Source organism: Peromyscus leucopus, chromosome 5 (genome assembly GCF_004664715.2).
Source record: "Peromyscus leucopus breed LL Stock chromosome 5, UCI_PerLeu_2.1, whole genome shotgun sequence".
Classification (NCBI taxonomy): Eukaryota; Metazoa; Chordata; class Mammalia; order Rodentia; family Cricetidae; genus Peromyscus; species Peromyscus leucopus.
Window position 1 is genome coordinate 126700280 of NC_051067.1, and position 26793 is coordinate 126727072.

A 26793-nucleotide genomic window follows, 5' to 3' on the forward strand; every position below is an offset into this window, starting at 1 on the left:
AAGAAGATCAAGAGTTCAAGACCAGCCTCAGCTACTTGAAACCTTATCTCAAACAAACAGACAATAAGAATATATATTTATGTTTATAGGAATAGAGGAGTTAGGTACTGGATTGAGTTTGGCCTGTCACTAGATGGGAATGCTGAGCAGTCTGTAGCAGTTGAAAGTCACTGTTACTGGGCCAGGAAGATGGCTCGGTGTACAAAGGCACTTGCCTCTAAGCCTGAGGACTAAGTCCCATCCCTGTGACCCACGTGGTGGAAGGAGAGAACTCACTCCTACAAAGTGTTCTCTGACCACCACACGTGCCCCATAGCGCACACTCTTCCAAAATGAATGAATAATGATTAAAACATTTAAAGATCACTAGCTTCTAAATGTGTGTCCGTCTTCTTTGATATCATTTTTAGAGCTGATGTTCCTGGAAACGAGTGCCCTGACTGGTGAGAATGTCGAAGAGGCTTTCATGCAGTGTGCAAGGAAGATACTTAACAAAATTGAATCAGGTAACGTTCTTCCCTGACCTCATCTGTGGGTTTTGCCCTGTAGCTCAACAGTGCCCCCTGCCGGCTGTTATGAGCAAGGCTGTAGTAAGGCGCCCTAAATAGCATGCCAGTCATACTCACCTGAACACAGACTCACAGATGTATTCTTGGTCCTCAGGTGAGCTGGACCCAGAGAGAATGGGCTCTGGCATCCAGTATGGAGACGCTGCCCTGAGACAGCTACGGTCACCACGGCGCACACAGGCCCCAAGTGCACAGGAGTGTGGCTGCTAGGCACGCCAGCAACACAGGTGGGTTAGATCTAGAGGCCCTGCACGCTGGACAGAAAAGAGAGGGTATGGAACTGCAATGGGAGGGCTGGAGAGAGCAGGGGAGGAGATCCACAGGGATAGTCAGAGATCTGCCCAACAGCACTGACCCTGCAGGAACTCCTCCCAACCATTCAGAAGCAAAGGCAGAGCACACAGAGCCCAGTGGTACCCAGTGGTAGTTCCTTCTCCTTAAACCATGGAGTAGACTTGGCCTAACTGAGGCCTCCACAGGAGCATCTCTAGAATCAGCAAGCTCTCCATTAAACTTTTTTTTCCCCTGTGTATCCTTGGCTGTCCTGGTACTTTCTCTGTAGACCAGGCTATCCTAAAACTCAGAGATCTACCTGCCTCTGCCTCCCGAGCGTTGGGATGTATGCCACCACTGTCTATTATACCTTTGATAGCTCTCTCCCCCATTTACCACAGTGGACTTTTTGTCAGGGAAATTGAAGCAGGAGCTCACCGTAGAGCCCAGGTGGGTCTACCACCTTATGGCAAGCCTCCTGCTCAGCCTCCCAAATACTGGGGTTACAAGTGTATGCTATCCTGCTCAGCTCTCGGTGGCACGGTCTAGCAGTGTAAGCCGGGGTTAATGAAGGGTGACACTGTCCTGTGGGGCTCTGAGCTGTTTTGCATTTATGACCACACAAGCATCTAATCCCGCTTCACATTTCTCAGGTTCCGTGGTGGTTTCTGGAACACAGCTGCTGGAGCCTGGAGGGGCTGAAGGTTTTCCTACCATCTCTTCTACTCTGCACGGAAGTAGATCTTCGTGGGGGAAACCACCGTGCACACCGGCGGACAGGACTCAGCAGCCATACTACGAACTCACTCAGCGGACAATACCTTTAGAGGCCACATGTATGCAAAGATCCCTGCCCACATCTACCCCTTCCTGTTCCGTGAAATCATGCTTGTGCTGCACACAGCCCGCCCGTTCCTCCAGCAGAGCCAGTGTGACATGATAGAATCCTGCACTCAGTGAAGCTTTTTTTTTTTTCCTTTTCCAACTCACGGGAAATGCAGTTTGTGAATGTGAGCGTGGCTCCTCTCATTGTGTTGGTTACACACATGACTCGGTATCAAAGGACTCTGGCGCCACCAGCCAGGGCGTTTCTTATTTAATCCCTCTTACCCTTTTTACACTGTGTTTCTGTGATCCACACCTGAAATGCTAAACCTACAGGACTCACTAACATCCGGAAATAAAGCGGAACCGAGTTTCTCACGCACAGTACACTGTCCTGCTCTGTGGACTGTAAGGCTCTTAACTGAGGTCAGTACAAGAGCTGTCGTGGGCCCACGTCAACCTGCCCATCCTGCTCGGCTTCCACATCACCCTCAACCTCCACTGTCTGTCTCCCTGCTAGAAGACCCATTATAAGGGCATCACGGCCTCTTTTTCACTTCTTACATTGTTTTGTAGTCCCTCTCAGCAAACTCACTACCTCTAGCAAAGGATGCTGCTTATTAAGAAATCTGGGCTCAGTAGTACAGTGCTTCACTCCGCATGTGCAAGGCCCTGGGTTTGATCCCCAGCAAGCACCTCCCCATCATACACATTAGCATTATGCCAGGTGTGGTGGCACACATCTGTGATCCCAGCGCTCAGTAGACGGAGACAGTGGGAGGCTATCATGAGCTCAAGACCATTTTGAACTAGAGACTGGAATGAGTCCAGGGGAGAGGTGAGTCGCACAAAATTTCCTTGTGGCTTTTCTTGGAGACATAAATGCCTTACTGTATACAGTTATCAAGCTGAGCTAGTTTTTGAGAAAGGATCTTACTATGCTGACCTGGAGCTTGATATCCAGACCAGGATGACCTTAAATTCAGAGATCCACCTGCCTCTGCCTTAAGAGTTCTGAGATCAAAGGCGTGGACTACCACACCCAGCAAAACCTGTTTTCCTGACAAGCAATGTTTCCTGAGCACTACCTTTCTTGTGCAAATTTTAATACGACCAAACTTCATTTCTCGCCTATTTAAAATGTTTTCCAACTTTAATACTTTCTCTTTGGCAGTCTATGTGTGTGCAGTTTAATTTCTACCTGGCCAGATCATCTGTCGCTAATTTCTAGTTTAATTCTACCACAGTCACAAACATACAATGCGTAATCTTAAATTTTTTTGACTGGCAAGGTCTGTTTATATAAGAGGATTGGTGTCTTGGTAATTGGTGTCCTGGAAGAGTTTGCATGACTATGGCGGAGAGGATTTGGCCTTTGGTTGTCACCAGGCTTTCCTGCCTCGTGCCTCATTCTCACCTGTTATCTGTAGTGCTCACGGGAAGTGAAAGGTTCCAGCTCTTACTCTGAATTTATCAGTCCCATCAGATTTCCTATTTGTAGTTGACTCATACAGCTCTGGGCCTGTCCACACAGCCCTTGTCTCAGTCCCAATACAGCTGCTAGCCACCGGATGTCTTCACTTACCTGTTTCACTCTGGGTGTGATGCTCATACATTCTGCAGTCATGTGGGTCCCAGGAATTCTCAGCATCTTCACAGCATGTTGACATGGAAACACCAAGAAAGCACTGTAGACATTGATATGCTTTTTACAGACATTTATATTCTTTTGCTTTTTTTTTTTTTTGGTTTTTTGAGACAGGGTTTCTCTGTGTAGTTTTGCACCTTTCCTGGAACTCACTTGGTAGCCCAGGCTGGCCTCGAACTCACTGAGATCCGCCTGGCTCTGCCTCCCGAGTGCTGGGATTAAAGGCATGCACCACCACCACCCGGCTTCTTTTGCATTTCTTAAGTGCTTTTCAGCTTCTCTGAACCTGCTCTCTTTTAGGTTCATTTCTAGTATTATCTCATTATAAAATTGTCTTTTCAGAACTCCCCTCCCCTTAAGATAGGGTATCACTCTAGCCCAGGCTGGCCCCATACTCATGGCAATCCTGCCTCAGCCTCTCTTGTGCGTGCTAGGATTATGGTGTATGGCAACATGCCAGCTCTGGGTACAGAATTCCCAGGTGACATTTTTCTTTCTCTCTAATGATCCACTTCCTCTGGCCTCCATGATCTCTATGAAGAAGAATACACCATCGTTCAAACTGTTAGTGCAACATGTGGGTTTTCTCTGAGCGCTTTATACCATCTTGGTTCTGGGCAGTTGAGGATGATGGGCCCAGATGGGTATTTGTGAGAGACAAGGTCTCACGAATGTGGCCTCAAACTCAAATCCTCCTGCCTCTGTCTCCCTAGTGCTAGGCTCGAAGGTGCTCAGTTCGTTCCTTTGGGTTTATCCCATATGGTGTTGACTCAACTTCTTGACTCTTGAGTTTGATATCTTTCATCAGATTGGGAGTTTCCAGCCATTGTTCATTCCAATTTTCATTGTTTATCTTTCTCATCTCCCGAGCTATGGGTCCTCATGAAACGCTGCTCTTCCTTGTCTTTCTGTTGTTCAGACTGATGATTCTTCCATCTCCATTCAGCCATTGGGTCTATCCAGCTGTGCTCTCTCAGTTTTGATATTCTCACTTAGAGTTTGTGTTTTAAGATACAGTCTTGCTCTGTAACCCTGATTGACCGGGAACTCCCTGTGCAGCTCAGGATGGTTTCAAACTTGCAACAAGTCTCCTGCCTCTGCCTCCCCAATTCTGGGATTAAGATGTACGCCAACACATTTGCCCAGTCACTTCCTTTTGTCATCCTCGTTCAGAGTCTAATCTTTGAGAGGGTTTGGAGTGCTCATTAGAGCTCCTTCAATGTTTGTATCAATGTCTGCTGTCTTCCCCCTTCCCAGTTCAGATGCTGAGGGACATGGCCTGTGGCTACACTGTGGCTGTCATGTTTAGCCTTGCGGAGTTGACCGTGTTTGAACCCACCTTCGGTCAGTATGATCCCAACTCAGCATCAATTCCTAAAGCCCTGGTTGTGCTGGCTGGACCTGCGCCACCTGTGACCCAGAGGCCCCCTGCGGTTCAGTTTCCTTTGGTGTGCTAGTTAGGCCCAGGGTGGACCCCGTAAGCAGTGGCCACCCGGCCAGTGTTGTTTCAGCACTCCGAAGAGAATGTGGTGCTCAGGATTAGAGCCATGGTGGGAACTTTCCTGAACACAATTTTGTTCCTGTTGAAGAAATCCAGAATGCTGGGTATACGGCAGGAATGAGGGCTGACAAACCCCAGCTGCCATCCTGTGGGCCATCCCCCAGCTCCCACTGCCTAAAGACCCTCACTAAAAGTCCATAAAGTTAAAAAATGCCCAGAGGTGACCGACAACTGCTTCTTGTGGAGATTTTTTAAATCTTCAGGTAATTTCAATTATTTAAAATTCTTGTGAATAAAAGAATTCCCCCAGGTCTCCAGATTTTCATACAAGAGGTACTAAGGATCAATCATAGATGACTGCATTCCCGTGACACCTTCCATGGTGCTGACTTTGGTGCCTTAGAAAGCCTGGCTGTAGACCAGCTGGTCCTCACGTGGTCATATTTGAGATGCGCTGCAAGGATGTATCCCAAGAGCTGAACAGCCACCTCATGATATGGCGATCATATCTGATGTAACTGTGTCTTGTACGAGTCTAAATAAAGAAAAAGAGGGAAGATGTTCATAAAGACATACAAATGATGGGTGGACCAGTATATAGATACCTTAATATGCTACTAACTCACCTCCTTATAGAAGCTAATATCAAAAAATAGGTAAGTTGCTGCCAATCTAAAGCCTACCTATTTTGAAGACTGGAAATGTAACTCAATTGGCAGAGTAACCACCTAACATGCATAAAGCCCTGGGTTCTTACCTCCCCAGAACCACATTAACTAGGTGTAATGATATATACCTGTAATCCCAGCAGTTGAGAGGTAGAGACAAGAAGAGCCGAAAGTTCAAGGCCATCCTTGGCTATTTATTTCCAAAGCCAGTCTGGGCTACATGAGACCCTGTCTTTAAAAAGAAGAAAAATAACCGGGCATGGTAGTGGATGCCCTTGGGAGGCAGAGGTAGTTGGATACATAGTGAGTTCCAGGATAATCAGGGCTATATAGAGATGCTTCAAATTCAGATGCAGGTCATGACCAGGTCATGTTTAAAGGATTGCATTTATACCAGCCACAGAGTATACAGCAAAGATCTTACCTGGGCCAGGCGACTGCAGAATTGGCCATGGCATAGCATTAGTTTATTCATAAAGTAGACCACACAGCTATCCCGTTTTTCCTGAGCAGTGAACTTACCTGGAAAGCAAGCCTCACCTTCCACCTGTGCTGGGCCTTTCCCACTCTTCGCCGATGCTACTTCTGGTGTCCTAAGTGTCAGGAAGTCTCATTCCGTTTACAAAGTTTTCTGAAGACACCTTTAACTGGAAAGTTGTGCCGAATCCTCTTTGGTTGCTGCTTCGTTTCTTGCCATGTGGGGGACCCCAGTGCCTCCCACATGCCAGGCAAGTGCCCTGTCACTGAGTGACAGTCCCAGCATGGTAGAGTCCTTTGGAAATGAAGCCTTCAACAACAGCCCACTTGCTTGCTCTCCTTCCTTGCAATTTAGTCCAGTTATTGTGACCCGAGCAGACACACCTTTGAATTAGCAGCCAACCTTCAATGAAACTCAGCTACAAAGATGTTGCAAATAGGAACTGCCAGGAACATGGGCTGCTGCCCTGTGAGCAGGTAAGACCACCCACAATGCCTTCAATGAACTCAAAAATGTATAAATATGTTAGAAGTTCCATGGGGGTAGAACAGATGAGCAGACACATAACCAACGCCCAGCATGCAGATATCTGCTAAACATACAGTTTAAGAATACATTTCTATTTCTTCTCATTCTCGTCACTCTGGCAGAGCTGGGCATTCTTACTTCAATATTCTATCATTAATTTTAAGGTAAAGTAGCACAAAAAAAAAATCAAAAACACTTATGGAAAATTTTTTTAATTAAGACCTTAAAATCAAATTTTTTTAAAAAGACTTGTGTATCATTTATTTTAAATATGATTATATTCCCAAACATTTTCAAACATTTCCCGCATGGAAGCTAATTTTAAATTATCTCACTGTCTTGTAACTTGTCCTATATTAGCTCCTATGATAGAAAAAAGCTGATCTGATCAATTTGTTAAAAATTTCATAGGCTCAAAAGGTAATCACCATCTTTTGAAAATGAGGAAAATTGAAGCCTAAACATTAGGGACGCGGGTGTGGGAGTCACAGCTAGTCCATACTGACTCATTTGTGGTGCATGAACATTAAATATTCTCCAAAGTCCTGATCATTTGTGCTCTGTGTAAAAAGAAGGTGGCAAAGACACCAACATGGCCTTTCAGCACACCTCAGCCTGAACTTCTGCACACGCGCAGAAGGATGCAAGTGTGTCTCCTACAGAAGTCTGAAGGCCAGGGTAGGGGTCCAGTGTCCTCCCCACCTGTCTTTCTGAGATTGTCAGGTGCAACTTAATAATGTAGGGCTGAGTGGAGAACACAGGCCTTCAAGGCACAGCTTTACAAAGAGTAATTCTCAACAAACTGGGCCACTGTCCCAATCACCCTGATTATGTAACATTTGGGGACCATATGGTTAACAGAGTCTCTAGCAAGGTTGTATTTAGACAACATGTAGAACTTACTCTTTAATTAAATATACACCTCAGTGGGAGGGCTCTGTACACAAGGGACTATACAAAACTAGGCAAATATTTTTAAAGTTTTTTAAAACACTCATGATTCTTCAGTATGCATTTTCAAAGCCTCATGGTTTTAAGATGACATGGTGTGACAATTTTATATGGAATGAAATCAGTTTGTGTTCTAGAAATTATCATACTCAAAAACACAAAGTAAAAATATCATGGAAATGCTCAGCCACACGCCCAGCACTCAGTTTTAACCAACAAACTCAGATGCCGAGTGGGTGCCTGCAGAAGGTCTCCCTGTCTCTCAGGAAGAACACAGTGTCCATCTTCTGAGTGTCTCTTCGGCACGATGGGGAAGGCACCCATCTCATGGAAACCTTTGTTTTTTAAAACTATTTTTTTTTAACCCTGACAGTGGTTCCCTACTAAAAGAAGAACATTTACAGCCAGGCCAGCACACACCCCGTTCTCCCACAGTTAGCAGCACAGACCACCAGGCAGGACATCACTTAGTCACATTTTCGACCTATACTATCAGTACTGTGCATCATGAAGCCTTCATTAAGTTCTAGAGAAAGAGAAGCAGAATGGAGGCGGTGACGCTTAATGGTGTGTGCTGGTCCCATCCCCACAGGCCAAACTCAGTTCATTAAACGTCATTTCAGATCACAAATTCTCAGTATCACTATCAGCTATCTCTGAAGAGGGGAGGTGGCAGGACAGACTTCACAAGCAGCTGATGATCCCATGTGTGCGCTCAAAGGGAATACTGCAGTTAAAAGACTGTGACACTGACTCAAAAGCAATGTCATCATTGCTCTAAACATGCACCGCACGTCACTCACTGGAATGTACTAGAACTATTAAGTTATATATTAAATAAATGTCTAAGTGATGATGTAAGGAGGAAAGGTGACCCCAGCTCTGGCCAGAAAATTCTTAAATACCATAGTCTACACGGAGGTGGGGTGATGGGGGTGAAATATCAAGTGTCATTGTGAGGCAGCAGAGTTCTCGTTCGTCGGGAACAGCGCTGATCTCACGCTGATGCCCTCACTTTCCTTGATGTTCCCTGCAAGGCAAACTGCACAGGTGTGGTGCCTGGGAGTCCTGCACTGCCGGACGGGATGCCCCTGCCAGCTGTGGAATGTGGTGTTGATGGAAAAGGACAGCTCCAACTGTCCTACAGGAGGGTGTGGAGGGGAAGCGCCTAGAGCCAGTTAAAGGCATTTGGTGTGGGTATCTCCAAAGATTAAAATCTTGAAAATAAAACTCTTACAAGAATATCAAGACTTGGGGACTTGTCTTCATAAACAAGCCAACATCTATGGCTTCAGTGGTCTGCCCTAACTACTCAGGCAGGTGACCAACCATCATGAAAGCAAAACCTCTCTTGAAAATTCCTAAGAGGAGCCTTGCAGGACCAGTCCGTTTCTTCCACCTGTGCGTGGTCCCATTTGATAGTTTTTGTTTTCTTTGTCTTTCACAAACACTTGAAAGAGGATGTCCCAACATCTACGCCCTCGCTGAGTAGCATCGCATGTACTCTGTCAGCCACGGGTTCTCTGCGGAAGTTGGCTTTACCCTCCGGTCCTTTTCCACATCCACGGAGTGAGCCCGCTGCCTCTGGGCAGCCTGTTTCCTTTTCTCCACCTGTCTTCTGTTCTTGGCACGAAGTGCTGATTCATGGATCTAAGGAAAGTTCAAAAATAAAGGTAGTAGCCTAAGTGGCTTAAGGACCAATTTTTAACAATATCTAACTAAAAGTCTGGGGATATAGCTCAGTGCAGCCTAATACAGATGAAGCTCTGGGTTCCATACCCAGGGGTGGTGGCATACATCTGTTACCCCAGCACTTGGGAGATAGAAGCATGAGGATCATAAGTTCAAAGCCATCCTTGGCTACATAGAAAGCTCAAAGCCAGCCTGGGATACATGAGACCCTGTCTTAGGTTACTTAGCCTGATTCCTTGAAGGAAGGAGTCAAGCCCTCCCAATCTATGGCATCAACGCTTCCCAGAATAGACTATCCTGTCACCACAATTCACCCCATTACCAATGATGGCAAAGCTGAGCACAGAAAATTAAGTTTTAGGGCTGGAAAGATGGCTCAGAGGCAAGAACAGGTATTGCTCTTGAAAAGGACCTAAGTTCAATTCCCAGAACCCAAGCTGGGTGTCTCACAACTGTCTGTAACTCTAGTTCCAAGGGGAGCTGATGCCACTGGCCTCCAAGAGCACTAGCACTCACACACACACATACACATAACTAAAAATAATAAATATTTTTAAAAAATAAAAGTTTAGATATAAATGGCAAGCAGCTAACTTTCATGCAATCCAAGACCAGCCTGGGAAAACGTGTTTTGCTTTTTTTGAGACAGGATCTTGCTCTGTAGCTGTTTGGCCTGGAACTCACTACATAGATCAGACTGGCTATAAACTTCCAGGGATCCTCCTGTCTCTGTCTCCCAAGGACTGAGATTATAGGTGGGAACTCCTCCACAGTGAGCATGTAAGAGTCTGTAAGTTCTTGATAATGCTTTAAAACACTGCACTAAAAAGTGTGGAGGACAGCCAGGGGCAGACGTACAAACAAGCCTGTAATCCCAGAATTTGGTAGAGGTATGAAGATCAGAGGTTCAAGGTCATCCTCAGCTAGGTAGTGAGTTTCAGGCCTGTGGCTATATGAGATCCTGTCTCAAAATATAATAATAAAACAAACAGACAAAAATGTCAGGGGAGTTTATCCTGTGACAGATACACACACTGTTCAATCAGTCCCAGAGAGTGATCAGAATCCCCTGCTAACCACAGCTCCCTTGTCTCAGATTTCACTTCAGATAAACAGCATCTGCCACCTTGACTACGCTGGGAACTTGCCTGGCATTACAGGGAAACTGAGTGTGCACTTTCTCTCCCTGCCTGCTCTTCGGGCATCCCTGGCACTCAGCTGGTGCTAACACAGTAACTGTTTTTTGATGGACCAACCATACCCTCTCTGTCCTCCTGTCTAAAATATCTCAGGTCTTGAAAGAATGCCAAACCAAGGCTGAGTCAGGATGACTGGAGCTGCTGGGAACAAAACACTAGTGCATACAAGTAGGGGAGCAGCAAGCTGGATTTCATCAGAAGGGAAAACAGAGGTCCCCAGTAGATGTCAAGTCATCAGACATGCCGAGGAGAAAGCCTTGGTCACAGACCCAGGTTAGCAAAGCTGAGGTTGACTGAGACCTCTCCAGGGAGATAGCTCCAGCTCCCAGTGTACTTTCCCCCTGTGGCCCGGGCCACAGAACTCAACCACATGACATCTGCCTCTTCTCCTGGCTGGAGCCCCAGTCCACCAAAGTCTACTCCATCTTCCTAGTGACCAGAGGCCCCTTCCTTTGACTTCCACGGAGCCCACACCACCCAAGGACCTCCCATGGCCCAGAGCATCGACAGCCATCGGAGCAATGCCCTGTGGCAGGCAGCACGTGGCTGGACTTGCCCTTCGGAGGCACACCTCATGTACAGAGGCCGATGCACAGACATTGTGCGTCTTCTGGCTCCCCGTGTCCATCTGTTTCTCTCCCCAGCCGTAGAGAGCGAATGGGTGCTTGTTCTCTTTTATTTTGCTCGTTGATCTTTGGGGGCTCCTGGTTGCTTTCTTACTTGCTCTGGCAAATAAGGCACTAGGCTGTTGTCGAGGTTCGGGGCCAACGGGCAACCTGTGAGTCTCTTTTGTCCTGGTTTGTTGTTCAGGCTTTTCTTCTGTGTCTTCTTTCGGTGGTGCTTTGGAAAAAAGGGATGAGACAAGATGGAAATCCTTTAAATCAAGTTTATATATAATTGCTTAATTTAAGCTGAAAAACAATAAAGCTTCATCAAGTCAGTTACATGTTTACTACGGCTAAACTCAACAGGTTGTACTGAAAGCAAGATATGGAAACAAGCTTGTAGAATAACTGTCATTTACCCCATTTAAAAAACTGACAACAAGGGCTGGAGAGATGGCTCAGTGGTTAAGAGCACTGGCTGTTCTTCCAGAGGTCCTGAGTTCAATTCCCAGCAACCACATCGTGGCTCACAACCATCTATAATGGGATCTGGTGCCCTCTTCTGGTGTGTGTATACATAATAAATAGATAGATAGATTAGATAGATAGATAGATAGATAGATAGATAGATAGATAGATAGATAGATAGATAATGACAACAAAGGTACCAATATTAAATCAAAACAATTCCAAAGCTACCTTGACGGCCATCCTCAGGATTCATCATCGCAATGACAAAGTGATGGACACACCCTGGAGCTCCCTCCACAAGCCCCAGACTGTGTGCTCCCCTCTCTGTATGCTTCCTCTGGGGGACAGACCAGGCTCTCTTCACCAGGCAGCTGCTCAAGGTTAGGCTCTAAGTCACTCGCTGGAGTTCCAGGATTCTGCTTCCTTTTTGATGTACATTGATAGAAAACTTCCTCACCTGTGCCTCCAAAGAGGTGGCTGTCCACCTGAGTCTAAGGGCACTTGTCACAACAGGATGGGGTCACCACAACCACTCACCTGCGTGTAGCCCTTTACAGCATCCCCAGTGCAAAAAGCAAGAGATGTTGGAACAGAAGTGACTTCCTGAGTCAGGGCCACCCACAGTGCTGTGATTGAATATGTAGTGTCCTCACAGGCTCATGAATCTGAACAATCCCAGCTGGTGGTGCTGTCTTAGGAGGTTGTAGACTCTCCGGGAAATGGAGTCTCGATGGAGGAGGTGAGTCACTACAGGATGAGCGTATCTGAACCATCGAGATGTAAGCAAGCGGCCTCACCTTCAAGCTGCCATGGACTCTGACCCAGCTTCCCCATTGCCATAAAACATACCCTCTCCAAGCACAGTCAGAAGAAACCTCTCCACCCTCCAGCTGTTTCTGATCAGGGATTTGGTCACGGTGATGAGAAAAGTAACTAACACGTACAGTGTGGGGGGCCTGGGGAAATAGAGGAAAATGGCAGGGATGTGGTTGCCCAACCTGGGGCGAGTATCAGGTTTGAAAGAACGCTCCAGAATGGCTCTAATTTCCCTTACCCACCTTTAGCGATTTTGACATTTTTAACACACATACACACACCCTTATAAGACTTGATTTTTTGCATAAATCCTTCCTGAGCCTGTTTCCTTCCCACCTACACACACACCAGAATATGAGCTCCGTGTGAGTCACCCGCTGCTCAGGCATGGCGTCGCCTCCTCCATCAGCTGCTGCAGAACTTGGCTCTTCATGACAACTATACAGACTGCTGTAACAAAGCTGGGTCCCCCCAGAGGACAGACCCTCAGCCCTGCTGCCCTTGGCTGGGCAGCAGTTTCATGTTCCACTACGGGAGAGTGTACCCGATGTGGGCAATCCAGACTGGGCATGCCTGACGGCAGGAAACCTTTACTTCCGCCTTAGCTCTGACAACCCATTCATTTTTACTGCGCATCCTAAGTATCAGGTGACACAAGGCAAGTCCGGGGTCTAACATCTACATCCTACACCAGGCTGTAACCCCGGCAGTGGAGCGAGCTTCATGGGGTGAAGGGACACCAGATTCCACTTCATCCCAGGAACTTAAGTCCGCGTACTGCCCAAGGACCTTTCTGCATGTTGTACCCATACCCTTCCTCACCTGAGTGTAGGATGTGGGAAAGAGGGAACCTCGAAGTCAAAGCAAAGAGAAAAAATAGCATAGGGCAGGACCTACGTAGATCAAATATAGAGAATGAGGAACTGTGTAGTGACCTGAGTTTCGGGTCCCTTCTCCTCCTCCTCTCCTCCAGATCTCCCGGAGCAGCTTGCCCAGAGAGGACAATAATGCCCTCCTGTGAGGAAAAAGCTGATGCTGGCCAGGAAGAGACCTGAAGAAGGAATGTGCATTGCAAAGGAAGAGGGAATAATCAACAGCACTAAGGACATGTGCACGCGCAGTCACCAACCACAGGCTGGGAGCAGGTGGCACAGAAGAAATAAAGCCTCTCTGTGCCAAACTTGGATTGGAGGTGGGAGTGATTACACCTTAGAAATCATGGGGAGCCAGGGAAGGATTTTAAGCTTAGAAATGATGTAGTGCCGTCTATATTTTAGGATGATTTGGATAAAAGAATAGGGCCAAGTGCCTGCCAGGAAAAGCTGATAACAGACCAGGGTAAACAGACACCCTGGCACCATGCTGGCCTGGGGGTGGGGCAGGAGAGCCTGATTGGTCTCCATAGATGCTCTAAGCAGATGGTCCTCCTATCCATGGACCCACGGTGTCCCAGACATGAAGGAAGGAACTGTACAGGATGGAACAACCAGGCAGGCTGCTAGTAGACAGCCACAGGCACCTTGAGAGAGAAGAAGAAGCTGGGGGCCAGGCTCTGAGTGCACAGGACTGCCCGGGAGAAATGTGGAGCAGGAGGCCAACAGGGCACAGGCGGATCCCTGGAACACTTACTTAATGAGCCGGCAGAGAAAGAACCAGAGTAGGCCAAAGGAGGGGTGTCTAGAAAAGTAAAAAGAAACCAGAAGGAAACCTATGAAGTGCCACGGTCCACACAAAAGCCAGTGTGATGATGGACTGAGACCTACAACTCATCAATGAGGCTCTGGTGGGTGCAGGAGGGACGTGAGGGTCAGGGATCAAGCCAAGCGGCAGAGAAGTAGAGACTAGATCAACCTCCGTACCGCAGGGACCCACAACAGCTCAGTGGAGAAGTACCAAAGTCACTGCCCACAGGACCCAGGCAGGACCCCAGCGTCCAAATGACTCCTACAAATAATTTCACACAATTACCAGAGTGTCACAGAAGACAGCCCAGCACCCAAAGAAAGATAACGATGCTGAGACAACCAGCTGGAGCAATAGACTTAAGATACTTAAATTATCATCTACAGACTGTGAAATAATGGTGCTTACACTCTGTGCTTCAGAAAAAAAAGATAATGCTTGAAAATTATTCCCAGCGGGAGACCAAAGATGGACAGAACAGAAGAAAAGAGATAGACTGTAATTGCTGTAATTTAATATTTATAAAACTCTCAAAATAGTGCCTGGTACATGGTAATTAGATATAAGTATATGCTTTTACGATCCTATTTGAAAGAATGATGTTCAAAATAAGGATATTTTCAGGCAAACAAAAACAGTATTTCCCACAAGATTCAGAGGAAGACTAACATTTTTCTCATCAACCAAGAGAACATTCAAATTCAAATAAATCCAGTCTTTAGGATGGAGCTGCCCAATCCAATGGCCTTTAGCCACATGTGGCTATTAAAAATAAATTCAAGTAAATTAAAAGGAAACAAAATGAGAGGACTGTGCACCTGTCAGACATGTCACAGGTCAACCATTCAGTGACACCACAGTGGAGACCATAGAAAATGCATCTACTACCGCAGAGCTGTTCTGAAGAGTTCTGTTGAAAAGAAAAAAAAAAAAAAAAGCAGAACAACAAATGACCCAGTGGGGGACAAACCCCAGGTAACTGGAGATGGTGCGTTCCCATCAAGCGGACGAGGAATACATATAGCACTTCATACCCATAAAAGGGAATCTCTTCACACATACACAAAACTGGACTTCCATAAACTGAAAATATACAGAACATAGTCTCTCAACCATGAGCAAAATGAAGCTAATACATCAAAAAATAACTTTCAAATCTCTTTCATTTTTGAGCCCAATGTGTCCGCTAACACTGGTAACCCCAGTACTAGGCAGACCGAGACAGGAGGATTACTATAAATTTGAGATCAGTCTGGTCTACACAATGACTTCCAGGTCAGCTTGGTACATGATAATTACATATAAGTACAAGCTTTTAAGATCCTGTTTGAACAAAGGATGTTGTTGGCAGAGTGAAGTCCAGTCTCAAAACAACAATTTCCATTTTTGAAATTTAAAAGCCCCTCTAGGGGCTGAAGAAATGGCTCAGTGAGTAAGAGTACTTGCTGTGTGAGCCTCCGGACCTGAGTTCAGATCCTAGAACACACGAAAAAAGTCAAGTGCAACACTGTGCATCTGTAACTCAGCACTGGGGGTAGGGGTGGGGTGGGGGTGGGGCAGAAAAAGGACCGTTGCAGCAGGATACAAGATCAACTCAAAAAAATCAGTAGCCCTCCTATACACAAATGATAAAAGGGCTGAGAAAGAAGTCAGAGAAACATCACCCTTTACAATAGCCACAAATAATATAAAATATCTTGGGATAACACTAACTAAACAAGTGAAGGACCTTTTTGATAAGAACTTTAAATCTCTAAAGAAAGAAATTGAAGAAGATATCAGAAAATGGAAGGATCTACCATGCTCATGAATAGGTAGGATTAACATAGTAAAAATGGCAATCTTACCAAAAGCAATCTACAAATTCAATGCAATCCCCATCAAAATCCCAACACAATTCTTCACAGACTTGGAAAGAAAAATACTCAACTTCATATGGAAAAACAAAAGACCCAGGATAGCTAAAAGAATCCTATATGATAAAGCAACCTTTGGAGGCATCACCATCCCTGACCTCAAACTCTACTATAGAGCTATAGTAATAAAAACAGCTTGGTACTGATATAAAAACCGACATACGGACCAATGGAATCGAATTGAAGACCCTGACATTAATCCATGAACATATGAACACCTGGTTTTTGACAAAGGAGCCAAAACTATACAATGGAAAAAAGAAAATATCTTCAACAAATGGTGCTGGCATAACTGGATGTCAATATGTAAAAGATTACAAATAGATCCATATCTGTCACCATGCACAAAACTCAAGTCCAAATGGATCAAAGACCTGAACATAAATCCAGTTACACTAAACTTAATAGAAAAGAAAGTAGGAAGCACTCTTGAAAGCATTGGCACTGGAGACCTTTTCCTAAATAAAACACCAACAGCACAGACCCTGAGCACAACAATTAATAAATGGGAACTCTCGAAATTGAGAAGCTTTTGCAGGGCAAAAGACACAGTCAATAAGACAAAAAGACAGCCAACAGAATGGGAAAAGATCTTCACCAACCCCACATCTGACAGAGGATTGATCTCCACAATATATAAAGAACTCAAGAAACTAGACATCAAAATACTGAACAGTCCAATTAAAAAATGGGCTAAAGAGCTAAACAGAGAATTCACAAAACAAGAACTACAAATGGCTGAAAGACATTTAAAGAAATGCTCAACATCCTTAATCATCAGAGAAATGCAAATCAAAACGACTCTGAGATACCACCTTACACCTGTCAGAATGGCTACGATCAAAAACACCAATGACAGCCAATGTTGGAGAGGATGTGGAGCAAAGGGAACACTCCTCCACTGTTGGTGGGAATATAAACTTGTACAACCACTATGGAAATCAGTATGGCGGTTTCTCAGAAAATTAGGAATCGAACTACCTCAAGACCCAGCCATCCCACTCTTGGGCTTATACCAAAGGAATGCTGATTCATACCATAAAGATACATGCTCAGCTATGTTCATAGCAGCACTATTTGTAATAGCCAGAACCTGGAAACAACCTAGATGCCCATCAACAGAAGAATGGATGGAAAAAATGTGGTACATACACACAATGGAGTACTACTCAGCAGAGAAAAAAAATGAAAGCATGAAATTTGCAGGCAAATGGATGGAACTAGAAAAAATCATCCTGAGTGAGGTAACCCAAACCCAGAAAGACAGTCATGGTATGTACTCACTCATAAGTGGATTCTAGATATAAAATAAAGAACAATCAGACCACAGCCCATAGAACCATAGAGGCTATATATATAGTATGGAGGTCCCTAGGACGAACGTGGCTTATAATAAATTTCGGTTCTACTCAATTATTGAAAAAAAATAGCCAAATGAATGGAAACACATGAACTATGAACCAAAGGCTGAGGGGCCCCCAGCTGGATCAGGCCCTCTGAATAGGTGAGACAGTTGAATGGCTTGATCTGTTTGGGAGGCAACTAGGCAGTGGGACCAAGTCCTGTGCTCATTGCATGAGTTGGCTGTTTGAAACCTGGAGCTTATGCAGGGACGCTTGGCTCAGTCTGGGAGGAAGGGACTGGACCTGCCTGGACTGAGTCTACCAGGTTGATTGCAGTCCTGGGGGAGGATTTGCCCTGGAGGAGGTGGGAATGGGGGGTAGGCTGGGGGCAAGGGGAGGGTGTGGGAGGGGGGAGAATAGGGGAACCCGTGGCTGATATGTAGAACTGAATGGTATTGTAAAAAAAAAAAAAAAAAAAACGTAAACTTCGTGTTCTATGTGTTTTACCACAAGTTAAAGTTTCTATTGTAATCACACTTGGGAGATGGAAGCAGAGCAATTAAGTTAAGGTCACCTCAGCTGTATAATAAATTTGAGGTCAGCCTGGGTTATGAGATAGCAAGGGCCCATTATCCCCGGGAGGTTGATAGAGGACTTCTAGTTCAAGGTCAGCTTGGGCCATGTAGCAAGATCCTCTCTTAAAAACAAAACCAGTGCATGGCAGCTTAAATACCAGCACTTGGAGGCAGAGGCAGGAAGATTTCTGTGAGTGCAAGGCCAGCCTGGTCTACATAGTGAGTTCCAAGACAGACCTATCTGACAGGGTCTGTATCCTATGTACAGACAGACCCTGTCCCAAAAACTCAAACTAAAAAAGCAAACAAACAAAGCAAAACAAAACAAATGGAGCCAGGCACGTTGGTGGTACACCTTTAATCCAAACACTCAAGAAGCAGAGGCAGGAGAATCTATGTGACTTTGAGGCCAGCCTGACCACAGTGAGTTCTAAGCTATCCAGAAGCACATAGTGAGACCCCCCAAGAAAAGAAACCACATAGATAAAAGTTCATTTGGTACCAAAAAACAAACAAACAAAAAACCCCACTAGTAGACAAAAGTTTGGTAAAACAAAACAAAAAAGTTAAACAGATTCATAAACTTCTGGCAAGCTTAAGAAAGAAAGAAAGAAATAGGCCAGGCATTCTGGTGCACATCTTTAATCCTAGCACTCAGGGTGGATCTCTGTGAGCTCAAAGCTAGCCTGGTCTACACAGAGTTCTAGGCTAGCTAGGGATACAAAGTGAAACCCTGTTTCTAGATAAATAAGCAAATAAATAAACAAATAAAGCAGAGGCTGGAGAGACGGCTCAGCAGTTAAGAGCACTTGCTGCTCTTGCAGAGGTCCTGAGTTGGGTTCCCAGCATCAAGTCAGGTAGCTCATCAAGCACAGGGAGACAGTCTGCAATTCCACGTCCATGGAATCCTACGTCCTCCATGGGCACCTGCATGCACATGTGCATGTGCACACACATACACATAAGTAAATAATAAAAATAAAGCAGGAGGGTCTGTGCAAATAAGCACTGCAAACATGTCCTTAGATCTCTTCCTCCCCCAAGTCCCGAGCCTCAGTAAAGGCCAAAAGGCACAAAGACACCAGACAGGGGAAGCAGTGGGATCACATGGAAGGTACAATACAACACCGGGAAGCACGTAAGCGAGGAACACGGGTCCAAATCAGGCAGAGGGGGCCGACTGCCTGAAGGGAGGCCCAGGACAAAAGCTGAGCCCAAAGAGAGTCCACTAGGCACATGGGTCTCACAAGGCCAGGGCAATGGACTTCTTTTCCAAAGTCCCAGCACTAGCCAGGCCCCTACCCCACACCCATCTGTAAAGTAATGGACATATTTCCACTAAGAACTGGATCAGGGTACCCCCAACTCCAGGCTTGAGCAGACTTCTGTAACTTCTAATGAAAGCAGGCTGAGAGGGAAAGATACTGTCTGATCCACAGAGAAACTGGAAAGGCAGGGCCCTCCACCCAGTCTGTTTTATTGTGTGCTGTCCTAAAGACCATCCACACACAATGAGGAAGGCCCAGCATAGGGGGAAGCCTTGCAAGTGTTGATCTAGCAACAGCTCAGCTGGTCTCTCAGCAGAGGCCAAGCTATCAGACAAGGTGTTCCAGCCTCGGAAGGGCCCTGTGTCTAGCCCAGAGCCTACAATGCTTCAGGAGTGGTGTGGATCTGGGCTGAGTTCAGGTGACAGTTTTGCAGCAATGGATAACCCTCTTTCTTCTTCCTTCCTTCCTTCCTTCCTTCCTTCCTTCCTTCCTTCCTTCCTTTCTTTCTTTCTTTTTTTTTTTTTTAGCTCTGGTTGCCCAGGAACTCACAACGAAGACCAGGCTGACCTTGAACTCACAGAGATCTACCTGCCTCCCGAGTGCTGGGATTAAAGTCGTGTGCCACCGCCACCACTGCCATCACCGCCGTCACCGCCACCACCCAGCCTCTTTCTTTCAGTCTACTCAAAGTGCCTACTCCTCTCCTCCCTGAATGCCTGAGTACTATTTAAAGATGGAGAAGCAGAGGGGTCCTGGGCCTGGGCCCCCAGTGCAGCAGAAGCCAGGGCGATACCTTCCTGACAGGACTGGAGGCCTCAGCACAGAGCACTCTCTAGAGCTTTCCTCCTGGGCTCCAAGTGTGTGGCAGACCTGGCTGGTTCCCCTGGGGCAAGATTGGGGGCACCATCTGGGAAGGGCACACAGGAGACTCCCAGAGGGTAAGTTTTAAACTCCCCAGAGAAACACCTGTGTGTCTTCCTCTTATACAGCCCATAAGCAACCCCAAGACTTCCACATCCAGGTTTCTCAGAGCACTTTCAGGCCTCACCATTAAACATGAGCAGAGAGCTTGAGAGAAGACATCTGGGTGTGACCCCTCTCCCCGTTACACACACACACACACACACACACACACACACACACACACACACACACACGTGGAAGTTAGAACATAACCTGCAGAAGTTGGTTCTTCCCCTCCACCATGTGGGACCCAGGGATCCAGCCCAAGTCTTCGGACTCTCAGCAAGTGCCTCTGTCTACTGAGCCATCTCACCAGCCCGTGAGTGCATATTTAGACGAAACAGCACAGAGATGGGTGCAGTACTTCACATCTGCAATACCAGCTAACCAAGTTCAAGTGGAAGGGTGGAGAGTTCAAGATCAATATGAGAGGCTGGAGGGAGGACTCAGTGGTTAAGAGCACTGGCTGCTCTTCCAGAGGACCTGAGTTCAATTCCCAGCAGCTACATGGTGGCTCACAACTGTAACTCCAGTCCCTGTTGATCTGATGCCCTCTTCTGGTCTCCCTGGAGACCATATCCATGCAGGCAAAATACTTATACACGTAAAACCATTATTTTTTTTTTTCTCAGACCTCTCTGAGGACCTCTCACTACATAGCTCTGGCTGTCCTGGAACTCACTATGTAGATCAGGTTGACCTCTAACTCACAGAGGTCCACCTGCCTCTGCCTCCTGAGTGCTGGGATTAAAGGCTTGGGCCACCATGACCAGCAATAAAATAAAATTCTTAATTTTAGTTCTTAAAATTAATTCTTAATGTTAGAAGGTTTGATTCAAGAGGCTTATCAGCCAACAACAAAAGAAAATAATCGGGGTATGGTGACACAAATCTATAATCCTGATACTCAGAAGTCTGAAGCAGGAAATTTTTTATAGCATGAAATCAGTCTGGACTACAGTGTGAAACCCTGTCTCAAAGACAGAGAGAAAAGAGGGATGGGAGGGGGTTCAGTAAGAGGAGGGGAGAGAAGAAAAAGACAGCGAAATGTGAAGCAGAGAACATGAATTTGAATGGTATTAGGAAATCTTGATCTGCAAGAAGCTTCCATATTCCAAAGGTCCAGTGCAATGAATGAAGACAGAAGGCACACCACTGAAGTTGAGAATCTGGGAAGAAAAAGAATCTTCTGGAAACTTCTGCCTCCCACCAAAACATGCTGTGAGACAGAAGTAGAAAGAGCGAGGGGTAGGCATGAGTAGGAAATGGGGCAGGTTGTTTAAAATAAAGCACATGTAAACCTTACCAAAAGTGAAAGGTACTTGAAAACGTGACTATGAAATAAGAACTGGAGACAGTCTAACAGGCCGGCAGTCTGACACTGTCACTGCTGTGGACCAGAGTGACACATTTCCGGACACTGTCACTGCTGTGGACCAGAGTGACACACTTCCTGGACACTGTCACTGCTGTGGACCAGAGTGACACACTTGCCTAGCATGGAGGAGCCCTGTGGTGGGTCCCCAGTATTACAAAAATAAATCTGGAAGCCGTCTTCACCATCTTTCAAAGCAGCATGTCTAGCAAGTTACAGAATTCCTGCTAATCCAGCACTCCCACCTCCAACTCGGCACCCAGGACTTACAAGGAACTTATCACAGCCATTTCTCAAATACGGAAAAGAAGCCAGCAGATCCCATTCACTGGGAAAAAAGGCCTCCAGAGAGCAATACAGAATTACAAGCAAAAAGAAACAAAGCAAAGAAGGGGAGGATATACTCTGCTAAACACACAAGGAGAAACAAAACCCTCTAAAAATATCTCCTTTACAAGAAAAAATACAGTGTACCCTCATCAAGAACTTAATACTTTTCGCAAGCAGGGAGCAGTGCCCTCCCGTGATTCCCAGCACCTGGAGGAGTCAGTTTAGGCCAGCCTGGGCTACATAGGAAAACTGTCTCCAAAATAGGAAAGAAAAAAAAAATTACACAAACAATAAACTTGATACTTTTTTCCCTTTGAAACAAGGTCTCATGGATCTTTCTCAGACTGACCTTGAACTCACTTCCCAGCCTCCAGCCTCAACCTAAGTGCTGGAATTACAAGCATGCACTACACCACATGTGTTTGTGCTGGGGATGGAACCCAGGCTGTGTGCATGGAAACAAGCACTCTACCAACTGAGCCACCAAGCGTTTGAAATGACGCACATGCTTGACTTGATTTCAGAATTATACACTGTATACACCTGTGGAAACACTGCAAGGTGAACCATCAATGTCTATAGTTTTTATTTACCATTTTTTAAATTTCTAAAAGAAAGAATAGACTAGAGGCTCAGTTGCACAGTGCTTTCCTAGCTATACAAAGTCTTTAATTCCACTTCATAAACCCCCGCAAAAGGAGAAATGAAATGAAATTAAAAAAATAATAATAATTCAAGAAGACTCCCCAGAATTAAAAAGAGAAATTGGGGACTGGAGAGTGGCCCAACTGTTAAGAGCATAGGCTTCTCTTCCTGAGGACCCAGGTTCTATTCCAAGCACCTACTTGAAAGCTTACAACCTCCAGTTCCAGGGGATACAACGCTCTCTTCTGGCTTCTGAGGGTACTGCATGTACACAGTACACAGACATATATACAAGTAAAACACACACATAAAAAATAAAGAAAACAAAATTTAAGAGTTTGGTTGTAGGGACTTTCAGGTAACCCACATCAATTCCTGAGAGTCAGGACAGAAAAAAAGATTGTAACAGCCCCCCTCAGCACAGTTATAGATATGGATCAAGAATTAGAAGTCAAGCCGGGCAGTGGTGGTGCATGCCTTTACTCCAGCACTCAGGAAGCAGATTCAGGTGGATCTCTGAGTTCCAGGCCAGCCTGATCTACAGAGTGAGATCCAGAACAGCCAGGGCTATACAGAGAAACCCTGTCTGGGGAAACAAACAAACAAAAGAATCAGAAGTCACAGCAATGAAGCAATGCTTCCAGATGTTTTAGAAACAGTGAACCATCATCATAAACTCGAAAAGTATGGTCCTTTTCAAACAGTGGTCTCAGAAATTCGACTTTCTTAAGCTGATAGGTAGATGACCCCTCCCATGAGGAGGTAAGTCAAAACATGACAGTGATTCCCATCTGCGAGAGGGAAGCTGGCAGTGCCTGACGTAACGTCAGGGCCCCTCTTTAGACAACAAGCGGCAGTCAGGCCTGCCACAAGGGCGGCAGGCAGGCCAGACAGAAGTAGGTCGGTGGCCCCGAGGGACGAGTTAAGGTGAGTGTGATGGTGAACCACTGTATTGGCCACATTGTGAGAGAAAGAAAAAGGACCCAGAGAAGCAAAGTGGGTCAGCTTTGAGCACTCCTCCATTGCCATGGACCCAATATCACACAGATGTGCTGGCTATGAAGAGTGTGTGGAAACAGACATGTGTGTATTAGGAGAGTAGAAATAAAAGCCAAGGTAAAAAAACAAAAAAGGGGGGGTGGATATCCATTAGTGTCCATAAAGGTATATAGAAGTAAATACCAGCCACGCGTGATGACATTCACCTGTGGGCTGAGCTACTCGGGAAACTGGGGCAAAAGGGTGGCTTAACCCAGGTGTTTGAGGCCAACCTGGGCAACGCCGTTAAGACCTGGCCCAAAAATAAATAAAAAGAGGCTGGGCTTGGTAGCCCAGGCCTATAATACCAGCTACTCATTCAGGAGGCTGAAACGGAAGAATCATCAATTTGAGACTAGCATGAGCTACAGAGGACATTCAAGGCCAGTGTGGCTTAGTGAGACCTTATCTCAAAACAAAAGATACAAAGAGAGCTAGGGATGTAGTTCAGTCATGGAGCATTTGCCTAGCATGCCCAAGGTCCTGAATTCAATCTTTAATACCACAGAAGGGAAAAAGCAGAGGAGCTAGAAGCAGGTTACCTAAGAAGTAGGCAGCTGCTGGAGGGCACCGTGATTTTGTAATAAGCTCTGCGGAGCTACAAAATTCTTCATGCAAAAATGCCTTGTAGCCGGGCAGTGGTGGCCCAAGCCTTTAAATCCCAGCACTGAGAAGGCAGAGGCAGGCAGATCTCTGAGTTCCGGGACGGCCTGGTTTACAGAGTAAGTTCCAGGACAGCCAGGTCTACACAGAGAAACCCTGTCTTGGGGGGAGGGTGGAGAGTGGCTTGCAGTACAAGTAAGGCAAATGTACTTTAGAGCAATGCAAGCATCCACCAGGAACATTTCTCATAGTGACGCTGGCCCGCAGGAGCCATGCAAAAGAGCTGGCGATGGAGAATCCAAAGCAGGACACATCTATATTCCCTAATGCCTACACACCAAAAATTTTAGCAGGGATTTAGTGAATCTTTGGGAAGGACTGAGTATCTCCATGGAAACCCAAATACTCATGAACTAGGGCATTCCTAAGTAGTCAAACACGGGCACCAGGCACACTAAAATACTGTCAACAGTTTTCATATAGCACACACAGCTAGGGGGTAACCTCATCAAACCTCGGAGGGAAAAAGAAAAGCCTGTGTATTCATCCGGATAAAATAAACCTCATCGTTCGCAGGGGTTCAGTTAGCACCGGATAACTGGGAGACATGCTCCTAGCCGCACCCCACACACACATCACCTTCTGACACTCTAATTTCTAAACACACCACCGAAGCATCAGGAGTGGTCGTCACAAGCGACCGGATGACAGGACGCAGCCCGGCCATGCAGGAACCGAGAATAGGCAAACAGGGTAACCAAGAGCAAAAGCAACCAGATCCTTTCAGACTCTGACCATGGATCCCAAGCTCCCAGGTCTTTGTTTACAAAACTGAGATTAAAAACAAAGGCCCCATCTTATAAACTATCTGAAGGTCTGATGAGAAAATACGTATTTCTAGACCAGTGGCTGACTAATAACTTTTTTATCACGCGATTCTCATAAGATCTCGAGGAGGTGGCTGGCAACCATAGTGATCTCCAGTTTAGCACCGCCCTGAGCCCAAGCACCCTCCAGGCCTCTCTGCGGACAGACCCACTCCGCAACAGCGGGAAAAGTGGCTCACAGCCTAACCAGGGTGCGCGGCTGGCACCCGCGTAAACAAAGAGGGTTCATCCACAAACACACGCACACCATTCTTCAGAAACAACGCGGCCAGGCCAAGGAGTTCACACAAACAACCATGACCCCATTATGACAGCTCAGGGGTTCTTAACTTCGCGGGTCATCTTGGGGATGAAAAGCTCCTCTATAGCAAAGAGGGATGCGCAGAAACAAGCAGATCCGCCATCCCGGTGGATCGAGGGCTCACTGAGCCGGCCACTGCCTTGCGACCAAGGACCCCTGACCCGGGGATGGGGTGAGGAGGGTGGGCACTTAAGGTCATAAAGGGCTCCGCCAAGAGTCACCAAATTAGGGAAATCCGGGGAGGGAGAGCGGAGACGAGGGCAGCACCTTCCCCTCTTAGTTCAGCAAGCGGATTCTGTCAACCTCAACCAAAACAAAACAGGAAGCCATGCCGGGAGAGGGGAGAAACGCGCAGCTCAGTCGTCCGAGCGACCCGCCGTGCCCGTACCTGGTAGCACTGTGTCGTGCTCCTCCGCGTCCCCAACCTCCGCGCCCCGCAGCTCCGATCCGCGCTCCCCCACCGTCTGCTCCTCCTCCCGCGCGGAAGGTGCCGAGGGCTCCCCTAACGCGCCCCTGGGCGCCGGACTGGGGGAAGCCGAGCTGTCTGAGGGGCTGTCCGGGCCCCAAGCGTCCCAGAGCCAGGGCGCGTGGGCCTGCTCCAGCAGCCGGCGGCCCAGGCGGTAACGCAGCAGCTCGCGGTAGCATGGCGCATACTCGTCCCAGCGCGGCTCCCGGTAGCGCTTCATGTACTCGCTCTTCACCCCACTGCCCGGGGACATGGTGCCGCACGCCGCAGACTGCCTGTTCGGCGCCGCCGCCTATGGGCCCGACCCGGCTCAGAAGCCCGGCCCGCCGCGCGGTTCAAACTCGGAGCCCCGCCCGGACCGGAGGGCGGAGGCTGGGGCAAAGAGGGGCGGGGAGGAGGCGGGTCTGTGACGGAGTGATTCCGGGAGAGGGGCGGAGTCCTTGGGGGGCGGAGTCTCGGGCCAGGAGGGCCCTGTGGTTCAGGTAGCAGCGGGGGCGGGGTTCCAGGAGGGCTTCCAGGAGACTCGATCTAGCTACGATGAGAGGTACTCTTAGGTGGTAGGGCTGGGGTCCGCTCCACCGGCTAGAGGTGGAGACTACCGGACTCAGGGTGGCAAGGCCGGGTATCTGGGTCCCCAGGCACCCTCCCGAGCGGGGAGTGGGGACTCCAGGAGCAGCAGCCTTACCGCCTGCGCGTTCGATCCTGCGCGCTCCGGAGGTCAGCAGAGATCGTGGCGCAGCTGCTACTAGGTGACCAGCGTTTCCCCCAGCGCGTCCTCCACCAAGATGTCGCCGATGGAGCGGCGGCCCGGCGGTCCTACGGCAGCCGGAGGCGAAGGCGCCGCCCCAGCCTAAAGCCTGCACCTCCCCGCGCGCCCGCTGGGCCCCCGCCCGCTCCTGGGGCGCTGCTGTGAACCCCCAGCTCGCTCGCCCACTCGCTACTGGCGCCCTTGGGAACAGGCTTCAGCTGAAGGTGCAACCTGCGCTTGTGAGCAGCCGGCACCTGGGCCAGACCCAAATCATGTGTCACTCTTCCTTTTTGTTCACAACGCTAGGATACTCAGGCCTTTAGGGGTTTTTTTGGTTTTGTTTTTTATTTTAATACATTCCTCTCCCCGCCCCCTTTTTGAGACAAATCTCAAGTATCGAAGGTTGGCCTAGAACTCATTTTGTAGTC

General features: G+C 47.2%; 2 protein-coding genes across 2 annotated transcripts in view; one reads left to right on the top strand and one right to left on the bottom strand.

Annotated features, from left to right (window-relative positions):
* Window positions 1-2054, top strand: part of Rab4a (RAB4A, member RAS oncogene family) — a 29515-nt gene extending 27461 nt beyond the window's left edge. The window contains exons 6-8 of the mRNA XM_028856347.2: window positions 411-506; window positions 664-796; window positions 1496-2054. Coding sequence (XP_028712180.1) covers window positions 411-506; window positions 664-779 — 212 coding nt within the window. The 3' untranslated portion in view covers window positions 780-796; window positions 1496-2054. The remainder of the gene's footprint in view (window positions 1-410; window positions 507-663; window positions 797-1495) is intronic.
* A 5316-nt stretch (window positions 2055-7370) lies between these two features.
* LOC114682466 (centriole, cilia and spindle associated protein) lies at window positions 7371-26481 on the bottom strand. Its single transcript, XM_028856345.2, has 3 exons — window positions 25540-26481; window positions 10904-11172; window positions 7371-9091 (listed from the first exon to the last, which is right to left on the bottom strand). The coding sequence occupies exons 1-3, from the start codon at window positions 25868-25870 to the stop codon at window positions 8915-8917; spliced, it is 777 nt and encodes a 258-aa protein (XP_028712178.1). The 5' UTR covers window positions 25871-26481; the 3' UTR covers window positions 7371-8914.
* Window positions 26482-26793: the final 312 nt, after the last annotated feature.

Excerpts from the sequence above, each read along its gene's own strand:
- LOC114682466 (XM_028856345.2), bottom strand. The coding sequence starts at position 25,870 with ATGTCCCCGGGCAGTGGGGTGAAGAGCGAGTACATGAAGCGCTACCGG. Across the intron at positions 11,173-25,539 it reads GCACGACACAGTGCTACCAG|CACCACCGAAAGAAGACACA; the intron begins GTACGGGCACGG and ends TTTTTTCCAAAG. Across the intron at positions 9,092-10,903 it reads CATCGGCCTCTGTACATGAG|ATCCATGAATCAGCACTTCG; the intron begins GTGTGCCTCCGA and ends AACTTTCCTTAG.